Raw genomic sequence first — 20,931 nt, 5'->3', positions numbered from 1 at the left:
ATATATATCTGTAATGGAGGCGCTTGCCAGTTGCAGGTGTTACGCGTTCATATATCAGAGACGACAATAGTTGACATGGTGGATTATACCGGTACGCGTGATGATTAAATTTAGTCTTCTTTTTATCGGTGAAGATAACAGATAGTGTAGGAATAGTTCTTAGACTACAGCGTAACCTCTTGCCAGAGCTACAGACCTATTTACACAACTATAGCTGTATTGAAGCTGTTACCCTTATAAACCCTAATTAGACCGGAGGATGTTCGCAGGGCAATTTGTGTGAAATTCGCTAATTGAATCTATCTTTTATCGAGTCATTGTCGATCTCTTTATTGCTAACGCCCACATCATTAATCCTGTACTCCATGCACTTATGTCTATCAGAGATCATCTGTGAATTTTAGAACAATGCACTGCTTCTTACAGTCTGTATGTCCGTAGAATATCAATTTAACTTGCAGTTTGTCTGATTAGTCACTGAAGCACTGATTCAAAGACATTGTAAAATGATTTTCATTTTATGGTGGTACAATGTAGAAAGCAGTTTCTACATACATTTGCGCGTCATAAAATGGCATATTAAGAGGGAGAAAATTACAAGTACAATGTTATAAGGTAAACCCATCGTTGTTCAGGACTCGTCCCTTCCTATGTATGGGGCATTTATACACTTCGTCTCTCGATAAAACCGATTTCAGTTGAACCTTAAGCTGGAAGTTCCTCAGCTAGGGATACGATTCCCGCGCTACACTAACGGCCAGTATATATTCTTATACATCCCGTATTCCACTAGCAATGAAAGGAGGCCTACATGTTGCAAAAACAATAGATATATCCCGTCAAATGTCTGTTGCGAAATTACATGTCCGATGAGGTCTCGAACGGGGAAAACTGTCCCTAATTAAGCGCAAGCATAAGTAAGTTATCTCTGTTTTTATTGGTTCCGTATTGTACATTCATAGAAGCCGGTTTCTACATTGCCAACGAACTATTCAGCCTTAGGTCTTCCGTAATCTCTAACTGCTATTACTATTATGTTTATAATAATCATTGCCAGTTACCTTTCACGCTCTGGAATCAAACGTCAGCGACGGTGCAACGTTATTCAATGGAACTCAACCACAGACGAATTTATCCAATGGCCTGTGTTATCATTTCGTTGGTCGTATTTGTTGACTCTTCTTTTTTTTTTGGTTTTTGCATCCACTCCCCACGTGCAGCTCAAGCTGATATCTAAATGAAGATAACGGCAGTTTCCGATAAGGATTGGACCAACTCAGTCAACTATGCTAGCGCAAATGGGCATCAAAATAATTATATATTGTATCAATGGGTTCGAGCAAGGACAGTACAAAATTTAATAATAAGGCACGTTTCGCTTTTATCAGCGACTGGATCATGGCGTTACTATAAACGCGATAAAAACGTAAAACTAATTTGTTTCTAATTAACATTTTCATAAATAAGTAAATGTATAACGTAATTAGGAATAGAATCGTCATCTATGTCACAGGATGGGAGGGGGATGAGGATGAGCGCCTATTATATATTTACTACTATATGTTGTTAGTGTTTTAATTAACTCTAATACTAAGTATCTTGCAGAAGTACGTGAGAAAAACACGTCTACCTTAGGCAGGTAGTGGGCATCGCTCGGATGATTTTTACTGCAGCGTATCTTCTACGTGACACGTACATAAAGATAGTGAAGAACTAAATAACCTTCTGATAGATGGTCGAGGCACTATAAAATAGTTTAAAAAATGGCTAATTTAATTTCGTAAATAAAGGTAGAGTTAATGTTACAGCTGTGCGTACCTGTATCAAGTGGGATGCGAGATGCGTCGAATCTTCAACCCAGTGTTGCACGACTGTTTAGTTCGATACTCTTGTCTTGAATCCTTATCTTTTATTACTAACCAGGCTACCAGAAAATACGGACGGCGTGTTCCGTTTTAGTTGTCGGTGAAATATTTACCAGGGCCGCTATTGAACTACCAATATCATATAAACTGTATGATATAGTCCTCGGGATAGTTTTGTGGGTAACGTATACGCCTGCATAATCTTAGGGACACGTTGTGGTCCAGGTTCGAACCCGAACATGTGGTGGGGCCAGCCGCTTGGTGGAATGCTAACTGAGATACCGGACGAAAACCCAGAAATTTATAGGTTGTGTGATACAATCTAATGTTTTCCGGTTGAAGAGTTTGGTGGACGAGCCGATTTAAAAACAGGTGTTGTCCTTGCTGTCGCTAGAAGAACACTGTTAACTAACACGTATAAAGAGGTCACAGCAGTAGCTAATAATAACACAAAACGTTTTATTTGAATTGTGGTTCATTGGAGGAAAGTCTACTCTTGAGCCGGATAGTCTAGTTGTACGCCACTTATGGTACATTCAGGCACTGAAAATTTTACATCGACAGGTGCACGGTAGGTAACTACTTCCGCTTTTTATGAGGTTGCGCAGAAACTTCATTTAATTTTTCAGCTCGGGCTCTTTTAATAACATCGGCGTTTATAAGAATACATTCGCTTTGTATGACATGTTTTTTTCTCTCCCTTCTTGTCTTCCTTTCTCTTCCAGAGGCATGTTAATAGCAGGGATATAGCAAATGTCTACATCCAGGATATGGCAAGATTTCGCCATTATGAAAAATTCCAGTTCGTTTATTTCACTTGAACAGACAAACACACGCACAATTATCTAAATATGTTGTTTATATCAGCAACATCAAGGGCGATATAAAAATAGTTTACTCAGTTCTAAGTTAAGAGAAACTCGATTCAGTTATAGTCAAGTTGCCCGAGCTAATAGGATAGGGTATCAGGTTCGATCGAACTTTCTTAAATTTCACATTTTACATGGCGATGTTCAATGCTTAGTCAGTTTATATATATATATATATATATATATATATATATATATATATATACACATGTAAGAGATTTATGTTTAGCTAGCGTTTCGTGTTGGAATCTCTTTAGCTCCAGCTAACGAGATTCCCATACGAAACGGCTGCAGGCAGATACGTATCTACCTGACACATGACAAAGCAATTTTTCATACCGAAAGCAACGAAACGTAGAAGTAAAACTTTTGAGATATGTTTGATTTATAATTATTTGTTAACGTAATGTAGATATAAAATCTTGTGCGAGTCTCCTGATGAAGTGGGGGGCTGTATACATCTGTGTGTGCATAGCAGCAAAGCACTGGGAATAACGGAGGCTTCGGTGGTCGGTTTGTGACGTGCTTAATATACAGATGTTATGCATCCATGTGTTACCATGGGTCCACCAAGGTTTACAGTACGGTGTACGATGTACGGACAACTGCAGGCTCACAGACGGACTTTTGTCATATGAAGCTCGTGGAAGATACGTTAGGTCATCGTACCATATAAACTAGTACAGCAGAATTATTACGTACACGCGAATAGCAATAATATTTCCAAAGTCAGTGTAAACGTTTCGAAATCAGTTAATTTCAATTGAATATAAGTGCAGCGGAGGGTGTTAAGCTATCCACTGCCCTATTATTAAGGGAATCGTGAGAGAAATAATTTTTGGAGTACGGTTACAGCCTGAGACATAGCACAGATATTTCCGATCTACAACAGAGGACCTGTTAACCTAATAGAGTAAAACATCAGTATGCGCATACTTTAGTATGATGTGAAATGCCTAAAAAAATTTTAGAGGGGTGGAGCGTAAAGTTCGAACTTAACGCCCACCCCACCAGACGTAACACTCATCTGCTGATACTTAGCTGGTTTTATCAAGTAACCTGACGTTTGCGACTAGCCATTATTTATTCCAATCGCCATTTTCGTCATCACGCTAGTAAATCAAATAAAAATCAATTCGAGCAGAATTAACAAGTGGTGAGTTACTCATCGGGGTTTGCAACGCCGCGAATAGAGATCGAGTTCGCCCAAAACTACACAATGAACTTTTGTCTTTGAGTTTACCGACTTTCTCACGACAGTCGTCAATTGCTCGCGTAGCAGAGCCTCGTTTCTCGACGGTAGATCCGCAATGAAAAAAGAACCTGAACGTAATATAAAGTATCATGACGATTGCCGACTAATGTTTGCTAAAGAATGATCACTGCTATCTGCGTAAAAAATTAAAGTAACGAGCTAACTGGACACCTACAGAATCGACTAATTGACCTGTTGGGGAAGTGGCTGACTTTAATTGGAGAGAAAGGAGATCTTTAACAACGGTTGACCCCAACGACGAGAAGTATGCTTTGACTAAAGTGGGTCAAATCATAATCCCAAAAGTCATTTATTAAACTCTAATTAAGCAGGCAAATCCATGTCTGGTTTGGATTAACTATAAAGCAAGCTTGCTTAGAACGACCTCGGAGAAGCTGAATTGTTATACAGTTGTCAATAACAAAAATCTATTCGAACGTGGATGTTATTTCCGGCTGGTAATAGTTCCGCTCGAGTTAGACAGCAGAGAATCATATTCTGTCATGTCATGACCCACTAACCTCGTTCGTCTGAACCACGCCTCTCAAACGTAAATAACGTTCAGTATTCTTGTAGGTATACCGTACTCGTACACTGCTCTAACGCATATCTCTTAGATAGCACACTGTTAAAATCTTCTAGTGCAAGAAATATTGGCTGTAAGAGATTTTGCAAACCGTTAAAGGAAATACTATGTGTGACGGCCTATGAAATAATGACCCGCCAAGAAGCCATGGTACTTGGTGAGCGAGCATACCGTGTATGGTGTTAACGATGCTCGTCTTTGTGAATATCCTATAAAGTTTAAATAAACGAACGTAAACGCACGTTATAAATGAAAATAACTGACCCATGTCTTTTCGTTTCAAGTTTAACATTTTGCTTAAGTCACGCAAATTGCTGCATAAGTTACTTTTTGTGGCCCCGTTGGCAACACTGCGAACCTTTTGCAAACTGCTTGCGACCGTTACAAAACATCTATTTAAAGCGAATGCTTATAGTTTACGCAGTACAACGATGGTGTTAGTAAGTTAACGAGAAGTTAGTGATGGTGAAAAACGGGTTCTCTGATCGTTATAGCTTTCTAGCTGTACGTTGAAACGACAGGTTTTTTGCGCTACCATTAGGAGCAAACGGGACAGCAAGCCAGTTCTACGTACTCGTTCTCTAACGAACGGCTCTTGCAGGACAGAGGCGGGATAGTTCGCCAGAGGCGCAATAGAGGTTTCGTGTGTCTAAGCAATCATAAAATAATCGTACAGGATAATGATGCACAGCTAGGACACCAGTCGAAGTAAGCTAAAGCGAGTCCGGCTCATTGTCGTTGTTAAATAAAATTGCTAGAAAGGCAGAAGGACGGCAGAAAATACGGTCCTTTCCAGGCAGCTAGTGCCTAAAGCTGACTGGAAGCAAACTGAAGCCAAAAAAAGTTGAACAGGATAAGAATATAGTTGGCGTGCAACAATTTCCAAAACATGATAAATAGCTATTGCTACATATCTATTCTAAGCGATAATTGAGGAACTGATTTATACCCTGTGGCAATATTGAATGTTTCCTTGGATTACGTACCATTTGGCTGCATCATAACAGCTGCTCCGCAGTGCTGTGAGGTACTATAAACAAAAATGCAACGTTTTCGTTAATGCCCCTCTGGAACAATATCAAGTGCCCTGCTACGAGAAAACAATAAGTTTAAGTTAAGCGACATCGGTATCGTTATGTTACTAGTCCATATGCTTCTTCCGGGCCGCGGGACCTGCGCAAACAGTCACGCTTCTTGCCGCTACCGTTTACCGATATAGGGTATTATCTTTACATAAGGAACCACTATTAGAATCTGTTGCTGTTCATGTACAGGAAAAATCAGTGTTAAATACCAGTCCGCCCGCATTTTCAAAAATTTCTTTCGCCAATTTTTCGATTTCGCTTTTTTCTACCTCAGCTTTTTGTTAACGAGCTTTCTAATCCTAAGAAGTCTATTTTAAAGCAGCTGTTGAGCCACATCGAATTGGAGGATATTTCAAGATTTGTCCCGAGGTGTTCTACGTAGGACCTAAAGTAGAATTGGTCGCGAGAATGATTCCTGCTGTAAATACTTGTTTGCTATTCAATCACGATGAAATATACGTCGCAAGACTGGGTTCAGTAGCGTGTTCAAGACAGCGGACGGTGACAACCCCGGCCTCTTTCGGTTATTTGTTAATGATTTTTGTGGTTAGAAATTATTTAGTAATCAATGCCTCCGGTCCATTTCGCTAGCCCCATGCAATTACTACGTTAATATATCAAATAACTGTAAAATTCAATTAGATTAGGAAGTAGTCCTGGAGCCTGATTCGAATGAAGTCATGGTTCGAGCCCGCCAAGCATCACATTCATACACAAACAAAAAAAGTTATTCGCGTTTCTAAAACATTGTACAGTGCTTTTCGCCTTAATATTGGTAGATCATTTAAACCCATTTTTTTTTTCTCTAATGTGGCTTCTATATAGGAGATCTTGGAGCATCTATAGGTCTATAAGGGTACTGAACACCTCGCTACAATGAAGTACTACACGGACGTTTATCACAGATGAGTACAGCTTGTTAATACTACTGACCTTTACAGCGTAGCTGTCTCTACTGGTGTTCGATTGAAAAGGCTCCTTTAAGCAAAAAGATTGTAACAGTTGATTAGGCGCAGAAAGATTAACGCGGCGCAGATTTAAAAATGGGTCGCAAACTTCTGATACGCCAGCTATACGCAACGAAACTTATCTGAGGAAAAACTGCAGACGCCGCATCACTTGTACAAATGATAAGCCTACTCGAATCCAGATAACGGTTGTCATTTGCGTTAGGTGCTCAGTTAACCGTTACACATACGAGAATCCTTCTTATGTTCACAACAAGCCTTAAATGGCAAATTCGCAGTGTGCTTTTGCTCAGTGACCCGATTCAATCTTTTTCCTTAGTCCCCGTTTCAATCCTCCTATTAATATGGCCGCTGCCGCTATTGTCATATTGTCGACACATATGACGGCCTTTGTCGCCGATTCCGGCGCTGTGGTAGCTCGCTTCGTGATAGGAGCTTCCGGATGGCATAATAGCCGCTTGGATGGTAAGCGTTGCAAGCACGGGTTCATCATATACGAACCGTTTCGCTATGTACCCAGATAAATTCAATTAGACGACGGATTACTTGGGTAGACATAGATCTAGCCAATGAAACGAAGCGCTAGTAACACTGGCAAGAATATGGCCTAGACAAATTAACACTTCAATATATTGGCAGTTTAGCGGTCATGCAGCCGCCGTGAAGCCGGACAACCGGCCCATCGAAGACCCATTTATCCGTCGGAGCTTTCCGTGTAACAGTAATAACAACGATCGTGCTACGAGCCAAATACGCATAGCCGAGATGCGTCGATGGGATACCACAACACGAAAATAAAAAGTACTTCTGTGCTTTTTATGTATTATATACGGGGCAGGAGAAAAGTCACTTGACAATTTTTCTCTTGTGAACGTTATTCTTATTTTTACTATATGGAACTTTTTACTCTTTTAACGGATGCAAAAAGATAGAAACAGGCAAATGGAGTAACTTTCGCTGTACTGTGAACAGCGATATCGAATCATAAAAGCATCATAACGCTAGCACGCAGTGATTTCAAGTTCAAGGAGCCCCATGGTCGGGACCAGATCACTGTCCAAATGACCGACAGATACACAATGGTTAAACACCGGAAACACAGCCCTCCAAATGGGTCGGCGACTGCTATAGCAGACGCTTTTTTATGCTTCCCGTTCCCTTTGAGGCTTTTCTCGTCACATAAGAAATGGCTTTGGCAAACCGTCGCTGCCCCTACGGCAATTGTCTCGACGAAAAACGGAAAATCGTAGCAATCAGATGGTTAATTATGATGAAACAAGTGATAATAGAAATAATAATAATAACCATAGACATGAATGTGGTGGCAGTGGGTAAAACGAGAAGGCGTCAGTCCGCCCGCGTGATGAGTTGTATATTTGAGCTATCCCGTTGGTGTAGTTGTGTTCCCTATTACTTTCTATTGCACTCTAGCCCGGTTTAATCTATTCCAGGCCTGACCGGTTTAGCTCGACTCACTATTACATCGCCTTTTCACCATCCTGATAGTGTCGTCTCACAATCTAGCTTAGCAGCCCCGCGAGCGGGAGAGCCATTATACGACATATTCATTCTGTCTTAATCATAAACGGGAAAAGAACGAACTCTTATGGTGCATATATGCGTACAGACGGGTGGTTAACTTATTGTCTCAGTCGTTTACCATGCGTTGACGTAATAGTAGGTCCCCACTCTACCCCACCAATGTGAGGGCTTCAAATAATCTGTTTCCACCAAAACAACGAGGACGTCGCCGCTAGCGCCAGTTCCGCTGAAATGAAACTAGAGTAGCAGCAGAAGAAAAATGGGGTGAAGTTTGATGTTGGATGAACCAATGTGCATATCAGCGTTGAAAAAAGACTCCGTTCATGATTTGCTATACGGAGTCACTAGCGCTGGTGTTAAATTAAACCCGCTGAAAAATCTCTGCAAACGTGACCAGATGTCTGATGGTTGGAATGGCTGACGCGAATGCTGCCCTTGCCAATGGTGACGTGCCACCGTATTAGCTACCATATATACATAAACATACGTATATGCCTAGAATGAAGTTATCCAATAAGATGGGTAAATAGATATAAAATAGTTATAGTAGAATGGGTAAGTTCCTCAGGACCGGCTTCCCACAGGAGAAGTTGCTGCTAATAACCTTTTCTGCGCTGTCCAGCCCACTTGTTCCTATAAGCCATTCCTGTTTAATAATGATTCTGTCTAATACCAGAGCTCTGGCCAAAGGGCCTGTACCGTTATCACTATCAGACACGGACATGTATAGGTGAAGGACAAGGTCGTCGGTCGGAGATTGACAGTGAATATATCGGCTAACAACTAAAACTTTTGTACTCTGACAGTAACAGCTGTTAATGTTTATTTTCTTATCATTTACGTGTGTACGCGTATGTGTATCGATCATGTCGTCGAATCTTTTCTTCGGTGTCCAGTCGCTGCAAAGCGTTTGCCATGTGCATGCGCATCAAGGTGTATATTTGCTATTGTACTGAAACGCCGGCCGCCATTTTTATACATGTATAACGTCTGTAATATTGATTCGTAGCTATGTTCTATCAGCAGATGGATGGCGCACGCGATTGTATAGTAAGACGGGAAACACTGGGGTTCGCAGTATATGTTTTAAGTGTAGCGTAATAATGTCAAAATGTATCATCGGATCCCGATCATCTTTCGGAAATGATGAAGATCTTACTTTATTATATGAATGTACAGAATAGCCTTTGATTCAGAACATCTAAGTTGATCTATTGCAAAACTGATAATACCGCATCAAGTTTATTGCTGGACACTTACGTGACGGAAAATATCCTGAACCACTGTTGTGGTTAGCGGTCAAAGGTAGCGTACCCTGTATAATCGAAGCTGGGATTATTACATTAATCGCTAGAAAATTATAGGCCAGCTGGTCAAAAATCACGCCTTAGAACGGAGGAAACAGTTCGTAATGCTATTCACGATTTTCTAGTCTAGTTTTGCTAGCATGGCCTTCAAAAAGGGTTATCAAGTAGAGTAAAAAAAAGAAGTATGTCACAATTGAACTTCATATAACGAGTGTACTTTTTGTGCGTTTGACTGAGTCAACTACTATATGCTCCCTAAGAGGATCGAATCTACAGAGGCTTGGGTCAAGATGGTCGCTTGGTAACAGCGTAAACTAAAAATCAATCTTTATGGTCAGGGTGGCGCTGAGAGCGCCTGACAGAATCACTAGTTCCTGAGCAGGGTTACTTTCGATATGCCTCTAGATCCGGCTATGTATGAGTCTCCAACAAGAGGTTATCTACGAGATGTATTCCAATAACCTTAAAATAAAATACATGCGAGATTCGGAATAATATAGTAACAAGTCGTATGGGATGGCGGTTACCATTTCGTAAACTGTCCTTTTGTTTGGCAAATGGCCCGCCATATATACGAATCAAACCGTACTAATTTTATGATAGCTGCCCCATATTTATGACAGATTTTGCTCTTACTATATTTTAGTAACAATATCGCTTCTGACATAGGTGAACGATAGCAAACTGAAGAAGTCCTCGACGTAAATTGCCTTTGGAGGAAGAGCGTAAATGTCGGAAACAGTAGCACAGAGCTCATCCTGAATTTGGACGGGACCTCTCGCGAGCCTGTTACCCCTACAGCAACGAGTTCCGTGAAGTTTCTAGCTCAGATGGATATTGATAAGAGTCGTATGTCATTCACAGCTTTAACACTCCGTTCAAAAAATGAGTGATATGAATGAAGTATCACACATCGATCAGCAAAAACCTGGGAAGTTCGTTAATGTAGTGCCTCTTCTACAGTCGCTTCAAAGTAAATTGTTGGATGTCAGGCCTTATAACGTACGAGTATGGCTTTGATTTTCAGTCACTTTAAATGGAACTTGTTCCTTGAAAATCAGACGAATAGACGAGGTGGAAGTCAGAAACCATTTCCTACTTTAATTCAGAAAAAAAAAGTACAATATAATAACTTTTACTCGTATTCTCAGCACATACTTGTATGTATTATACGTTGAAAAATCTAAGTTATTTAAGTTTTGCTGGGCACCCTTTGAAGTACAGTGTGATGGACAATTTGCTTGTGTGTCACATTGGTCTTATAAATGCTAACTTGGCACTCCAATCGTAATCAACAGAGACTACGGTACATACAATAGAAAAGCTACCTTTAATCGCTATACTAATTTCGACCTGTCGACTTTCGATCGAAGGTCAAATCTGATGCGATTTCTTTCTTAGGGCAGGATGTAAATTTCTAGTCCTAGGCCCAGAGTGCTTCATAGCTTGTAGCCCTTGAGCCGTTTCGAACTTACTACTATGAAAATTATGCGGCGTACGCAGTTGGCCGGCGTCGTTGATACAGGGTAATATCTTTCCTCTCATGAAATCATCTCGTTTATTATGTTAGACCGGGCTAAGTTATGATACTCTCATGCCCAGTTACACTGATCCCTTGCGGTAATCGTCAATTTTCAGCCAGGTCATATACAGCATGCAACAGAATCATGTTTGAATGCATCTCTTGACTGTTTGCACCCTTAATCCACTAATGATCGAACCTTCAAATGTTCAAGACGACTTCCAAGAGTTCCTGTTGTAATCTGTTATCTTATGAGAGGTCTTCTAACTGTCGCTAGTGAAGGATAGCATCTTTCTTAGGCCAAATGTGAAACCGCCTTCAGCCTCCATCTGATAGCAAAATATCTCTGCTTCTGAATAGCCATGTTGTCGTCGGCTGCTCATGTGGCCGCACTGTTGTCCTTATGAACACCCCTGTACAAACGTCTTCCCAAGTCATGCAAGCACGCCTAGCTAGTATCAATTAACCTGCTGGCAATTATATGCGCTTGACAGCGAACCGATCAAAAACCTAATATACAAAATGCCGGTCGCATCCAGTTGGCAATCCTGTCTGATGGCTTGACTTTACGTGTGGCTTGCACAAACAGAGTTTATAACGACGCGCATTTTGTCCCGGCTGAGCTGTCACAGATTCGACGAAAATAGCGCAATGTTCTATCACATACCTTCCTACTGGATGAAATGCGGTTTGCTATTGAAGGGTAGCCGTTCCGACCTCCCCCAACCCCACCGTAGTCGAATGAGTCACCGGGGGAGTAGAATTTCATGTAACACACGCGGATTAGGTTGTGTCTTGGTTCTAGCCACTTTGTTGTTGTTTACAAATCTGAAATCGGACGTCATCGCGAAACACGATCTTTTCCAGATTGAATTCTTCTGCCGTTGGAAATAATCATGGAGATAATCTTGGCATAGTAAATATTACCTATACTTCCAAACAACATAAAGCTTGCATGATGCGGTGCACGATACATGAAGAGTCTAGAAGGCTTTTGTACTGACAAACGTAATTGATTTTGCTTTGTTTGCGTCTACTGTATGGCAATTTACTTGCCCGTTAACTTCGCTTTATTTACTCTTACTCTTTTGGTAGCATGAACGCATTGCACAGATAGGACTGCAAAAGCGAACTCGCCTTCTGACCGCCATACCGATCCGTTTCGTTTAGCATGTCGGCGTTGTTTGGCCTGTAAGAAAACATTTTGAATCCTGTAACTCAATCGCTTGTTTTTCTGCAACTAGGTTTAAATAGTCCATTAGTAATAGTTAGTTTTTTGACTCTACTCGTTCGTCCTGCTAGTCCTTTGAACCTTATGACAGTTGCCTTTCGTTCTACTGGCGCTCTCTGGAAACAGGTCGCAATCGATAACGCCTCATATTATATAAGGGTATCTCTTAGTGAAATAAGAAATCGAATTGGAAGGAGCTCTTGTAACCGTGTATGCCAAATGCATCCAAGGATACTGCCGCGGATACCAAGATGTTTTATTTCAATAATGAGCATATATAAAATCAAAACATGTCACGACGTGCAAAAAAGTTCATTTCATCCTCGGGCCCACGTTTTACGGGTTGTTTTTTGGAAGCTTCGTGCGTTACGCCTAAGAGCATATGGTCCACATCAGAATGTAACAAATCAATGAAAAAACATACTAATAACAATGATTGTCATCATCATTTTATTTTGTTTTTAATTCGTTCGACTAACCTAGCAAGCCAGGTCTAATTAGGGAGACAACAACATTATAGTTACCCACTTCGCTTGTACCGATCTCCCACTAGGACCCTAATAGCCTGTTGCAGATTTTTCATTAGCCTGTTCCACTATTAAAGAATCTAATTCATGTTATAGTGAAGTTAAGTTGTGGCCTATTGCAGTAGCCAGGTCGTCCTCCCGCTGCGATTAATCTGCTGGTGCATGTCGAACAATGGTCGAAATTATCAAGCTCAATATAAAATATATCTTTGGGAACGTATAATTAACGAATAAACGAGCTAATTTCCGGCGTTTTTCGAAGAGAGCGGCAATCTATCACTATCAGCCGAGCGTTTTCTGCTCAGAGAAACGCCTTTCGTTGACAATGCTATTATTCTGTTACGTTGTGTGTAGATGGCGTCGCTTTACAAATGAAACGTTTTTCTAGTCGCGAGTTACTTTTGCATCTACCTCATTTTTCAATTACAACTCATTCGTTTGCCAACATGCTCTTCGATCGGTTCCATCAATTTTCAACGCTTTTGCAAACATTACAGTTCTACCGCTCTAGTTACCAAAACAGAGAAAGTTTGTTTTTTTATTCGTTCAAAAACCTAATCATCTACCTAATTTATAGCGGGAAGATATACAAATAACCTACTAAATTTCAGTAATATATATAAAGCATACAGATGTTAGCGGAAAGAGCATAGTGTAGGACATACTGTGATATCTAGAAGGGTCATTTTTTAATTTTACCGCAGCTGGCTATATCCAACTATTGTGTATCGTCATATTATCGTCAAGTGCAGATTCTCCAATAGAAACTGCTCAAGCTATCGAGCAGGCAATGCAAGTTGGACTAGGGTGGAATCCGTTAATGGCCGTCGGATCGAATCGATGGTCAGAACATTAGTTAACGTATGAGTCAGTTAACACTGGAGAGCCCAATCGCGTCAATGCGCTTCTGTAACCGTTACTTTTCGAGAGCAGAAGCGAAATTCAAGAATTTAGAGAAAAAAAACCTCATAAATCCCCCACTGTCCATATGTACGTACGATCTTAAAGTGTCGATTGTGACTGCTGCATTGCGTAAGTCCATTGGCTACCAATCCCATAGTAGTAACTGGAAGACAAAAAAGCGTCGTCCCCCTTCGCAGTCATTTTCCATAAATCTTGCCTAGGCCCAAAGACGAGGCCCACAACAACAACAACGACTGACTACCCTTTTCGTAAATGTATTTCGTATCGTCGAAAAAACGTACCGATACGCAGCGCTCTGTCAGGATACCTCTGCGCAGCTTGTAGCAGCACCAGCAGGATGCCGACCGTTCGCTGTCTTCTACCAACTCAACCAGCATTAGCCAGTAAAGATTGATCGATAAAAAATGATCCCACTGATAGCTATAATATATAGAGAGCTCCCATGGCTGTAGGGTGGTCAGCTTAGCTCCGTATGTGTGACAAGACTAAGCAGCGGGTTGAGTCATGAGTCAGCGGACATTCGCTATTGTCTGCATCGTATATTTGAGGCCCTTCGCTTCGATGCTGACTGCCTATCGGTGAGGATTATCCCATTGTTTTCAGACATCATCATCGCCACTGTGGCCGCGAAGCAGGTAAGCTAGATTACGCTGGTGGTGACGGCAAAGAGGAGCGACCGCAACACACGGGTTGGCTAGTACGGTGCGCACAAAGACTAACATATATGCATATGGCACTTTATTCACCAGCGTCTAACTGAGCGTTCTTCGTCGCTGTCACTTGTGGTAGTATCGAACGGTGGAACCTTCGAGCTACAGCAGTTCTTTAAACTTGGCTTTCTGTTACAAGGTGGACTTTTTGTTTAAGAACAGGTGGTATGTGTATAGTAACCCGTTGGTGTGTCTAGTTCTTCCTAGATGAAGTTCGCGTGAAGGAAATAGCGGTTCGTTGTATGGGTGGAAAAAAGCCCCCTATGTGAGGCCAATGCCTCTGTGGAATTACAGAAGTAAGAATATCACATAGATCATGCATACAAAGTACAAAAAAGTGCCATGATATCTCGTGGATGATAAAATAATGGATCTCTCCTGTTCATCGAACTACATTGAAGAACGTCAACTTTCCAAGCTACCCTTTTCGCTTCTGGGTTTAGGGGGACTTGAGCGCATTTGATGCTACAAGGTTAACGTGGTTCATCTATTAAACATTACGCGAGCACGGTTAATTCTACTTAACATCTCTGTTATCCGCTGTAGCAGAAGACGGTCTATTTGATCACGACGTACTAATGATGTTCGATCTACGCGTTATGTCTTATTCTGAAAAATAATTAGACGCAAGAAAGCTTCCTTAGAGTAAGCAACTTGCCAATACCCACTGAGCCGTACGACATGAACTTCAGACGCTGTAACACCCAACTACTGCCATAGACCCTATCATGCTCCAGACCCACAAACGGAACGAACGCCATAATCACTAACGTGAGCAGATCAACTTGAGCAAAAGTAAACGATCAACATCTTCCCACTCCAAGAAACAATCTAAGACGACGATTGTCCGTTGTGACAATTTTTCAATGCAGCATTTTGATTTTCATTGGGCACGTTATGGCAAATGAATCGTTGCTTGCGCAGCTGAGCTGTGAATCATGGCTTTGTTTTCTTTTTTTATTGTTATATCAGCTAGTACCCGTCTACAGTTGTGCCCTGTAGGCAAATATGTGTTGTCTGTATCTTTATCGGTCCTCTATTTAATTGTTAAGCCCGACAAACTACTAGCGATCCAATGTGATATCTTGGCATGTTAGTGGGCTCATTGTAAAACGAGTTGAACTGGTTAAAAACTATGGATCGTGTGGTTTGTCCTTTGACTTTCGACTGTTTGGAGCATCTGGTCTGTGGCCGTTGCGGAGATGCTACTTCTGGCAGCATAAACATTTTTCATAGCCCATTTTGTACTGATAACGATAATAATAATACAACTTCTTATCACAATGGTCGTTTTTGCTGTCATTTCTTTTTGGTGATGTGGAGTTGATGAAGGGAAGATTAGTGCACCGAACCTGACAACAAAATGTTCATCGGCCATATAATTGAATTAGCATATGCGTGCTACACATCTGAGTGTTTACATATATATATATATATATATATATATATGTATGTATGGACGGGCGTGTGTATGTGGCCGATCAAGTTTTTTCGCCCGAATATCAACGGGATATCGCGATCAAACGGATGTTCAAGGCTGCCTGGTTCAATAATGTAAATGGGCCACTCTTGCGGTGGTCGCAGGTATGAAAAAAGTCATCATTGTTCTCGTAGGCGCCCGGTCTGCGTGACTAGATCAGCAATTGAATAGACACTCAGCAAGCTGTCTCCAGACGCAAGAGAAGCCTGACATTAGGACAACAAAAAAATACCTACATTGGTTTCCATTTGTTTATAGTTTTGGCCCGATAAATTTTCTTAGTTCGTAGAAATACGCGGGGTCATCATAGAGACACGATATTTTAAACACCTAGGTGGATAAAATACTGCGGTTTCAAACTATACGTCCGATAGTGCGATTATCAAGCATGGCTATCCTTTGTCTAATACTAAATAAAGGTTTTGAACTTAAAGCCCGATTCTGTATTGAGCACTGTGTAGAACTGCTACTCGCTCAAAAAAAAACTATATTTACCGCCGCATTCGAGCCTCGACCACCTCACGTGCCCCTAAGCTTCGTAGAAGGCTTAACAGTTGATATTATTTATTGGATATTCAATATTAGATGGTAATATTATTTAAAATAGTATAATTTTATATTCCCTACAGTATGGTAACACTGTAAATTACGAACGCAAATGTGGCTGTATGGGAAATTTCCGACTCAGGACAAAAGCTGTCCTTACCGTTTCAAGGAACTGAGCAAGCAGATATGAAGGAATCAAGTAGTAAATTAACTACTTCGATATGATGCGCAAAGAATGACTTAAACGTTTACGTCGTCGGTATTTATAGCTCTAAGGTCGAAAAATCTAGTTTCTATGGCTTTGTCACAGTCTGACTTTCTAATATAACTGTACAATACGGATGTCCTTCCAACACTTTTGAGATGACTGTTCTTGCCTTATGAGGTACTTTTGGCCACAGAAAATATAATCATATTATATTATAAGAACATCAAACGACATACATAATAATTTGAGCGTCCCACTCTGCACGACCGGTGTCAGGCCTCACCGTGTGCGTCCGTAGTTAAAAAAATCTTTAAGTGACGAACGTCTAACTGCCGCAATGCCGTGAACTCTTAACGAGCGAGCTGATGCCGTACGTTATATGTACTGATTCTGGATGTTACAGACCGATAGCCCATTTTCCGTTCAGGCAATTCGCTATTTTCTTACCGTGGTCATTTAGCTGCCGAACGAGTCATGACGTCGCCTAGCCGTTCCTTTATGAGACCCTCATTTACCGCTGATGCCTCGACACAGGTATGGATTTGTGAGATCTTGATAAGTAGTTTGCGATTTGAGAAGCTTGAGCAGGGCTTTGGGTGATATATGTTTGTGTTTGCTTGTGTAGTGACTACGGAAAAATGAAAAGACTTCCCTGAATTTTTTTTTACTATCTTTGCGCCCCCAATAGCCAAACGGCATTCGCCGACCTTGAATTTAGATCCCGTTCACCTGTCGCACGATACCTGGATAGTTCAGAAGCGATTCTAAAGAACAGTGGCAAATGGCATGTCCAAGCTCAGGTCCGCTGCATGCGACCATCGGCAATTTCGTTGCCGGGACGGATGCCGCTACCCGACTCAAACGAAGTTACTATAAATGTCACTCCTGTGGTGCGCGAAAGCCCTCGTTAACAGCGAAAATCTGTCGATAGCTTCGTAGAAATATTGCGCTGAAGACTGAGGTCCGAATATTGCATCCACAGAACTTTCCAATCGACAAGTGATAACAGCGACACCAAGCGTTAAGAATCAATGAGGAAGGCGAAAACAGAAAAAAGTGCTTGTGTAACGCTACCTATCGGATGTGTAGCGCAACCAGCTGTATGATTCCGTCGTAATCCTGCTTACCTGTTCAGGGATATAATATATTATAATGGTGCTTCTACCGCTGCTGCTACATAGAGAACTCGGACCGAATAAAGGTCAAAGCCGATGGATGAGATGAAGCTAATGCTCGTACAACGGCCAGACGCCGAGCAGATGGCCGTAGAGCTACAGACAATACCGCAAGCATAGGGTCTGGCGCGAACCGGACTGCTGCTTGCCTAGAACAACTATTATGAAGATTTCTTTCTGGCACGCCATGGCTGTTGTTTCTGATTGTGGGATAAACAGCGATGTTCTTTGTCATCTCGCAGAAAAATGACGCGGTTTAGCAGATAAGCCGCGAAGCGAAAAGGGGCGAATTCATACATAGACGTCCGATGGTACACAAATATAATAGATATGCTTAGATATGGGACGAGGCACAGACGCGTATAGCAGGATCACGTCCGGTAGGCAACTTTTCTATATATGGCTTGCGTCTGGCTTAAAGCACGAAAAACGCATCTATACAATTGCTACAGCTTAATTTGATCTTGGATGACTTTAGTTGTGGATATGCATGAAACGGTTGAATTAAAGCATCATAGTATCAATAGAGAAAACTAGCTATTTAGCTATGTTGAAACATATTCTGCACGTAAACACATCGTTGCTAGATAGCGTTTTTTGATAACCTAAACATCGCTTGATAAAATGATATCGTATATACGTACGGATATTTAATATAAAGATGCTGTTAAATGACGCTTATGTCACCACATATATATACACTGGCGTATATATGGGCAGTTTTCACCGTACTCATTTATTAGCTGCCACCTACGTGCTGGATCATCATCGTCGTCGTACGAAGTGGTGTTCTGGCATAGTCTATGCTGCTATTACTTCTGTTTCGTTGAAACATAGAGAGAAATAGGTGTCCTCGGTCGGAATAAGCCATTAGGACTAATTGCCACCAGAGGCTTTTTACAAGTCGAGCTTCGAAATCGATTAAGGCTCGCGTGTATTTGCTCGATTGCTTCCACGATAGTCAAACAGAACAGTCGACTGGAAAGTAACTACTGTGTATAATAAGTTGTGCCAATTCAGTCATTTTTTCATCGCGGTATCATGAACAAAGGTGTCTAGAGTTAGCGAACTCTAGCTATTTGCAGCACTACTATTTATCATGACTCTTTACCCTGTATTTACAGAGTGTTTAGAGGCGATTCAATCATTTGGGAGATGAACAAGGTTCGATTTTTTCCCAGATAGTCTTATAGAAACTTTTCTTTCTCGTTTGATAGCTGGTAATATACGGCGATAAGACGTAGCAGCCGCTGCTGTTGCTGCGTTTCGATTTTTAAGATAGTTGTTTTCTCACTTCATCACATTTACCATGTAGCGTATATCATTGGCGTACCTGCTATCCCCTAACTTTGAGGAGCGAGGTTTAGCTGTTTAAACGTATGTACATATACAATTTGTATACCTTTCTGACTTCGGACCGACTGCCGACTTGATGATCCTGATGTCCATCGCTAAGCTATTATTCAAGAGGAGTTTCTATCGAAAACACGTGAAAGAGATTCTAACATAACCAAACCGGATTTCTATCGAATTATGTTAGATGCCATATTGGTAATTCGCGTAAATAGGACTCGACTCAACTCAAATGCCCCATGGTACATCAACAAAGGGCACTGGAAATCCAGTCGTTTCCTTCTTTATGTCTTCTAAAATATTCCACTTTATTCAAGCGGGTACAAAGACCCGCTTCTCTACAACGCTTGTTATAACCCGTGCAGGCAGATCGTATCAAGTAAGTAACGTTCAGTTTTCAACATGTTCAACTTGCATTTTGTCCGGATAACTTCAAACGTTTTAGCTTTGCCATTTACATGTATTATATTTGGTGGCCAGCGTTTGTGCTGTCGTGTCTCGTATTTTCTACCGCAGTTAGGCTTAGCGAATGCGAACATTCTGACGTTACAAAACTGACTCCCCAGATGCAAATGAACCTGTTACTTACTCATTCAAAACTACAGGATCAGGCAAAAAAAAAATGTCGATTTAGCACCAGTGTTTTATTTGATAGTCAAAGGACGTTTGATCTTACCTGGAGGAGATCCTCCCCACACCTCGCTAGGCACCCAGACAGCTGCAGCTCATCGAGTTGAGGACCTGTGGAGTGTTATAGAAGTTCTTTAAGAGAAAATATGAATATGTATATCTATAGGTGATGCTAGTAGGTGGTTTTAGGCCACCTGCTGCTGAATACAACTTGAGAAAAGAATCGCACATATTAGTATACTCGTCCAAGATTTTATTTGTTATACAGCCTACATGGTTATTTTTAATTAAAATTTATTTTTAATAATATAATATTAATTAATTGAGAACTGAAGATATCTATGTCGAAGTGCGTATATGTCAATCATTCAGTAAACCTAAAGAAGAACGAGTCCCTCCGTCAAAAAGGCCAAACAGGACGGTGCCCTATGCGATTATTTATTGTCACGTTATGCAGGTTGAAGGGTATGATTCGTCCAGCCTAAATCCACATTGGGTTTTGCTGCGCGGTGCGAAACTAGATTCTGAATCGCTCGGGTACTACCATATTTTTTTTACGCTGCATTCTGCGCAAAAATTAATGAAGAACGGTATGAATGTCTACAACCGTTCCTCATCATCTTCCTATTCATGGTGAATTCTGCTTCATACTAGTGTTTGTCTGCAATGTAACGCTACTGTTCTGTTCGAGTGATGCGTTACGTAAATGAAATTATCCTAACTTCATTCAAGAGTAGCTACATCTGTGGTACATAGTTGATCTTGAAAATATAGACATATATGCGTCTCAGTTAGGATCTGGGACCACTTGATTGTTTCCAGTTCTCTATTTAAAAGCAACAACGGACTGTGCTTTCGTTTGTGCTCGAAAGACAATAGCCCCCAGGCTGGCCATATAATATCGCTGTCAAATGCCTTTTAGTATATAACCGTAAGACACGTGAAGCCTTGAAAGATGAACGAGCCGGAAACTTTGCTTCCTCCTTATAGAGCAAAAGTTCGATGAAGGGCAAAGGGAATATTTAACTGTCCCGTATCGACCCACATTTTGAAATTTTATAATAAGAAAACACGAATTTCTCACCGTCTATTGTTAAGAAATTCTGAAAGCTTGATAAAATTAAAACCTGAAATCAACATACACATAT

The 20,931-nt window shown here is 41.0% G+C and overlaps 1 protein-coding gene across 2 annotated transcripts in view; it reads right to left on the bottom strand.

Annotated features, from left to right (window-relative positions):
• Positions 1–2,304: 2,304 nt before the first annotated feature.
• Positions 2,305–20,931, bottom strand: part of Yeti (yeti) — a 75,550-nt gene continuing 56,923 nt past the window's right edge. The window contains exons 6-8 of one of the 2 annotated variants that reach the window (XM_086988804.1): positions 19,830–19,894; positions 12,084–12,188; positions 2,305–11,827 (exon numbers count right to left, since the gene is read on the bottom strand). In XM_086988804.1, the coding sequence (XP_086844930.1) occupies positions 11,801–11,827; positions 12,084–12,188; positions 19,830–19,894 (197 nt within the window). In that variant the 3' untranslated portion in view covers positions 2,305–11,800. Of the gene's footprint in view, positions 12,189–19,829; positions 19,895–20,931 lie in introns of both variants that reach the window. The other variant, XM_086988803.1, reaches the window with a different exon arrangement.

The sequence above is a fragment of the Varroa destructor genome, unplaced genomic scaffold (assembly GCF_002443255.2).
Source record: "Varroa destructor unplaced genomic scaffold, Vdes_3.0 BEIS01000004.1, whole genome shotgun sequence".
Taxonomy (NCBI): domain Eukaryota; kingdom Metazoa; phylum Arthropoda; class Arachnida; order Mesostigmata; family Varroidae; genus Varroa; species Varroa destructor.
The sequence above is the reverse complement of the archived record's forward strand: the minus strand, read 5'-3'. Positions and strand labels throughout refer to the sequence as shown.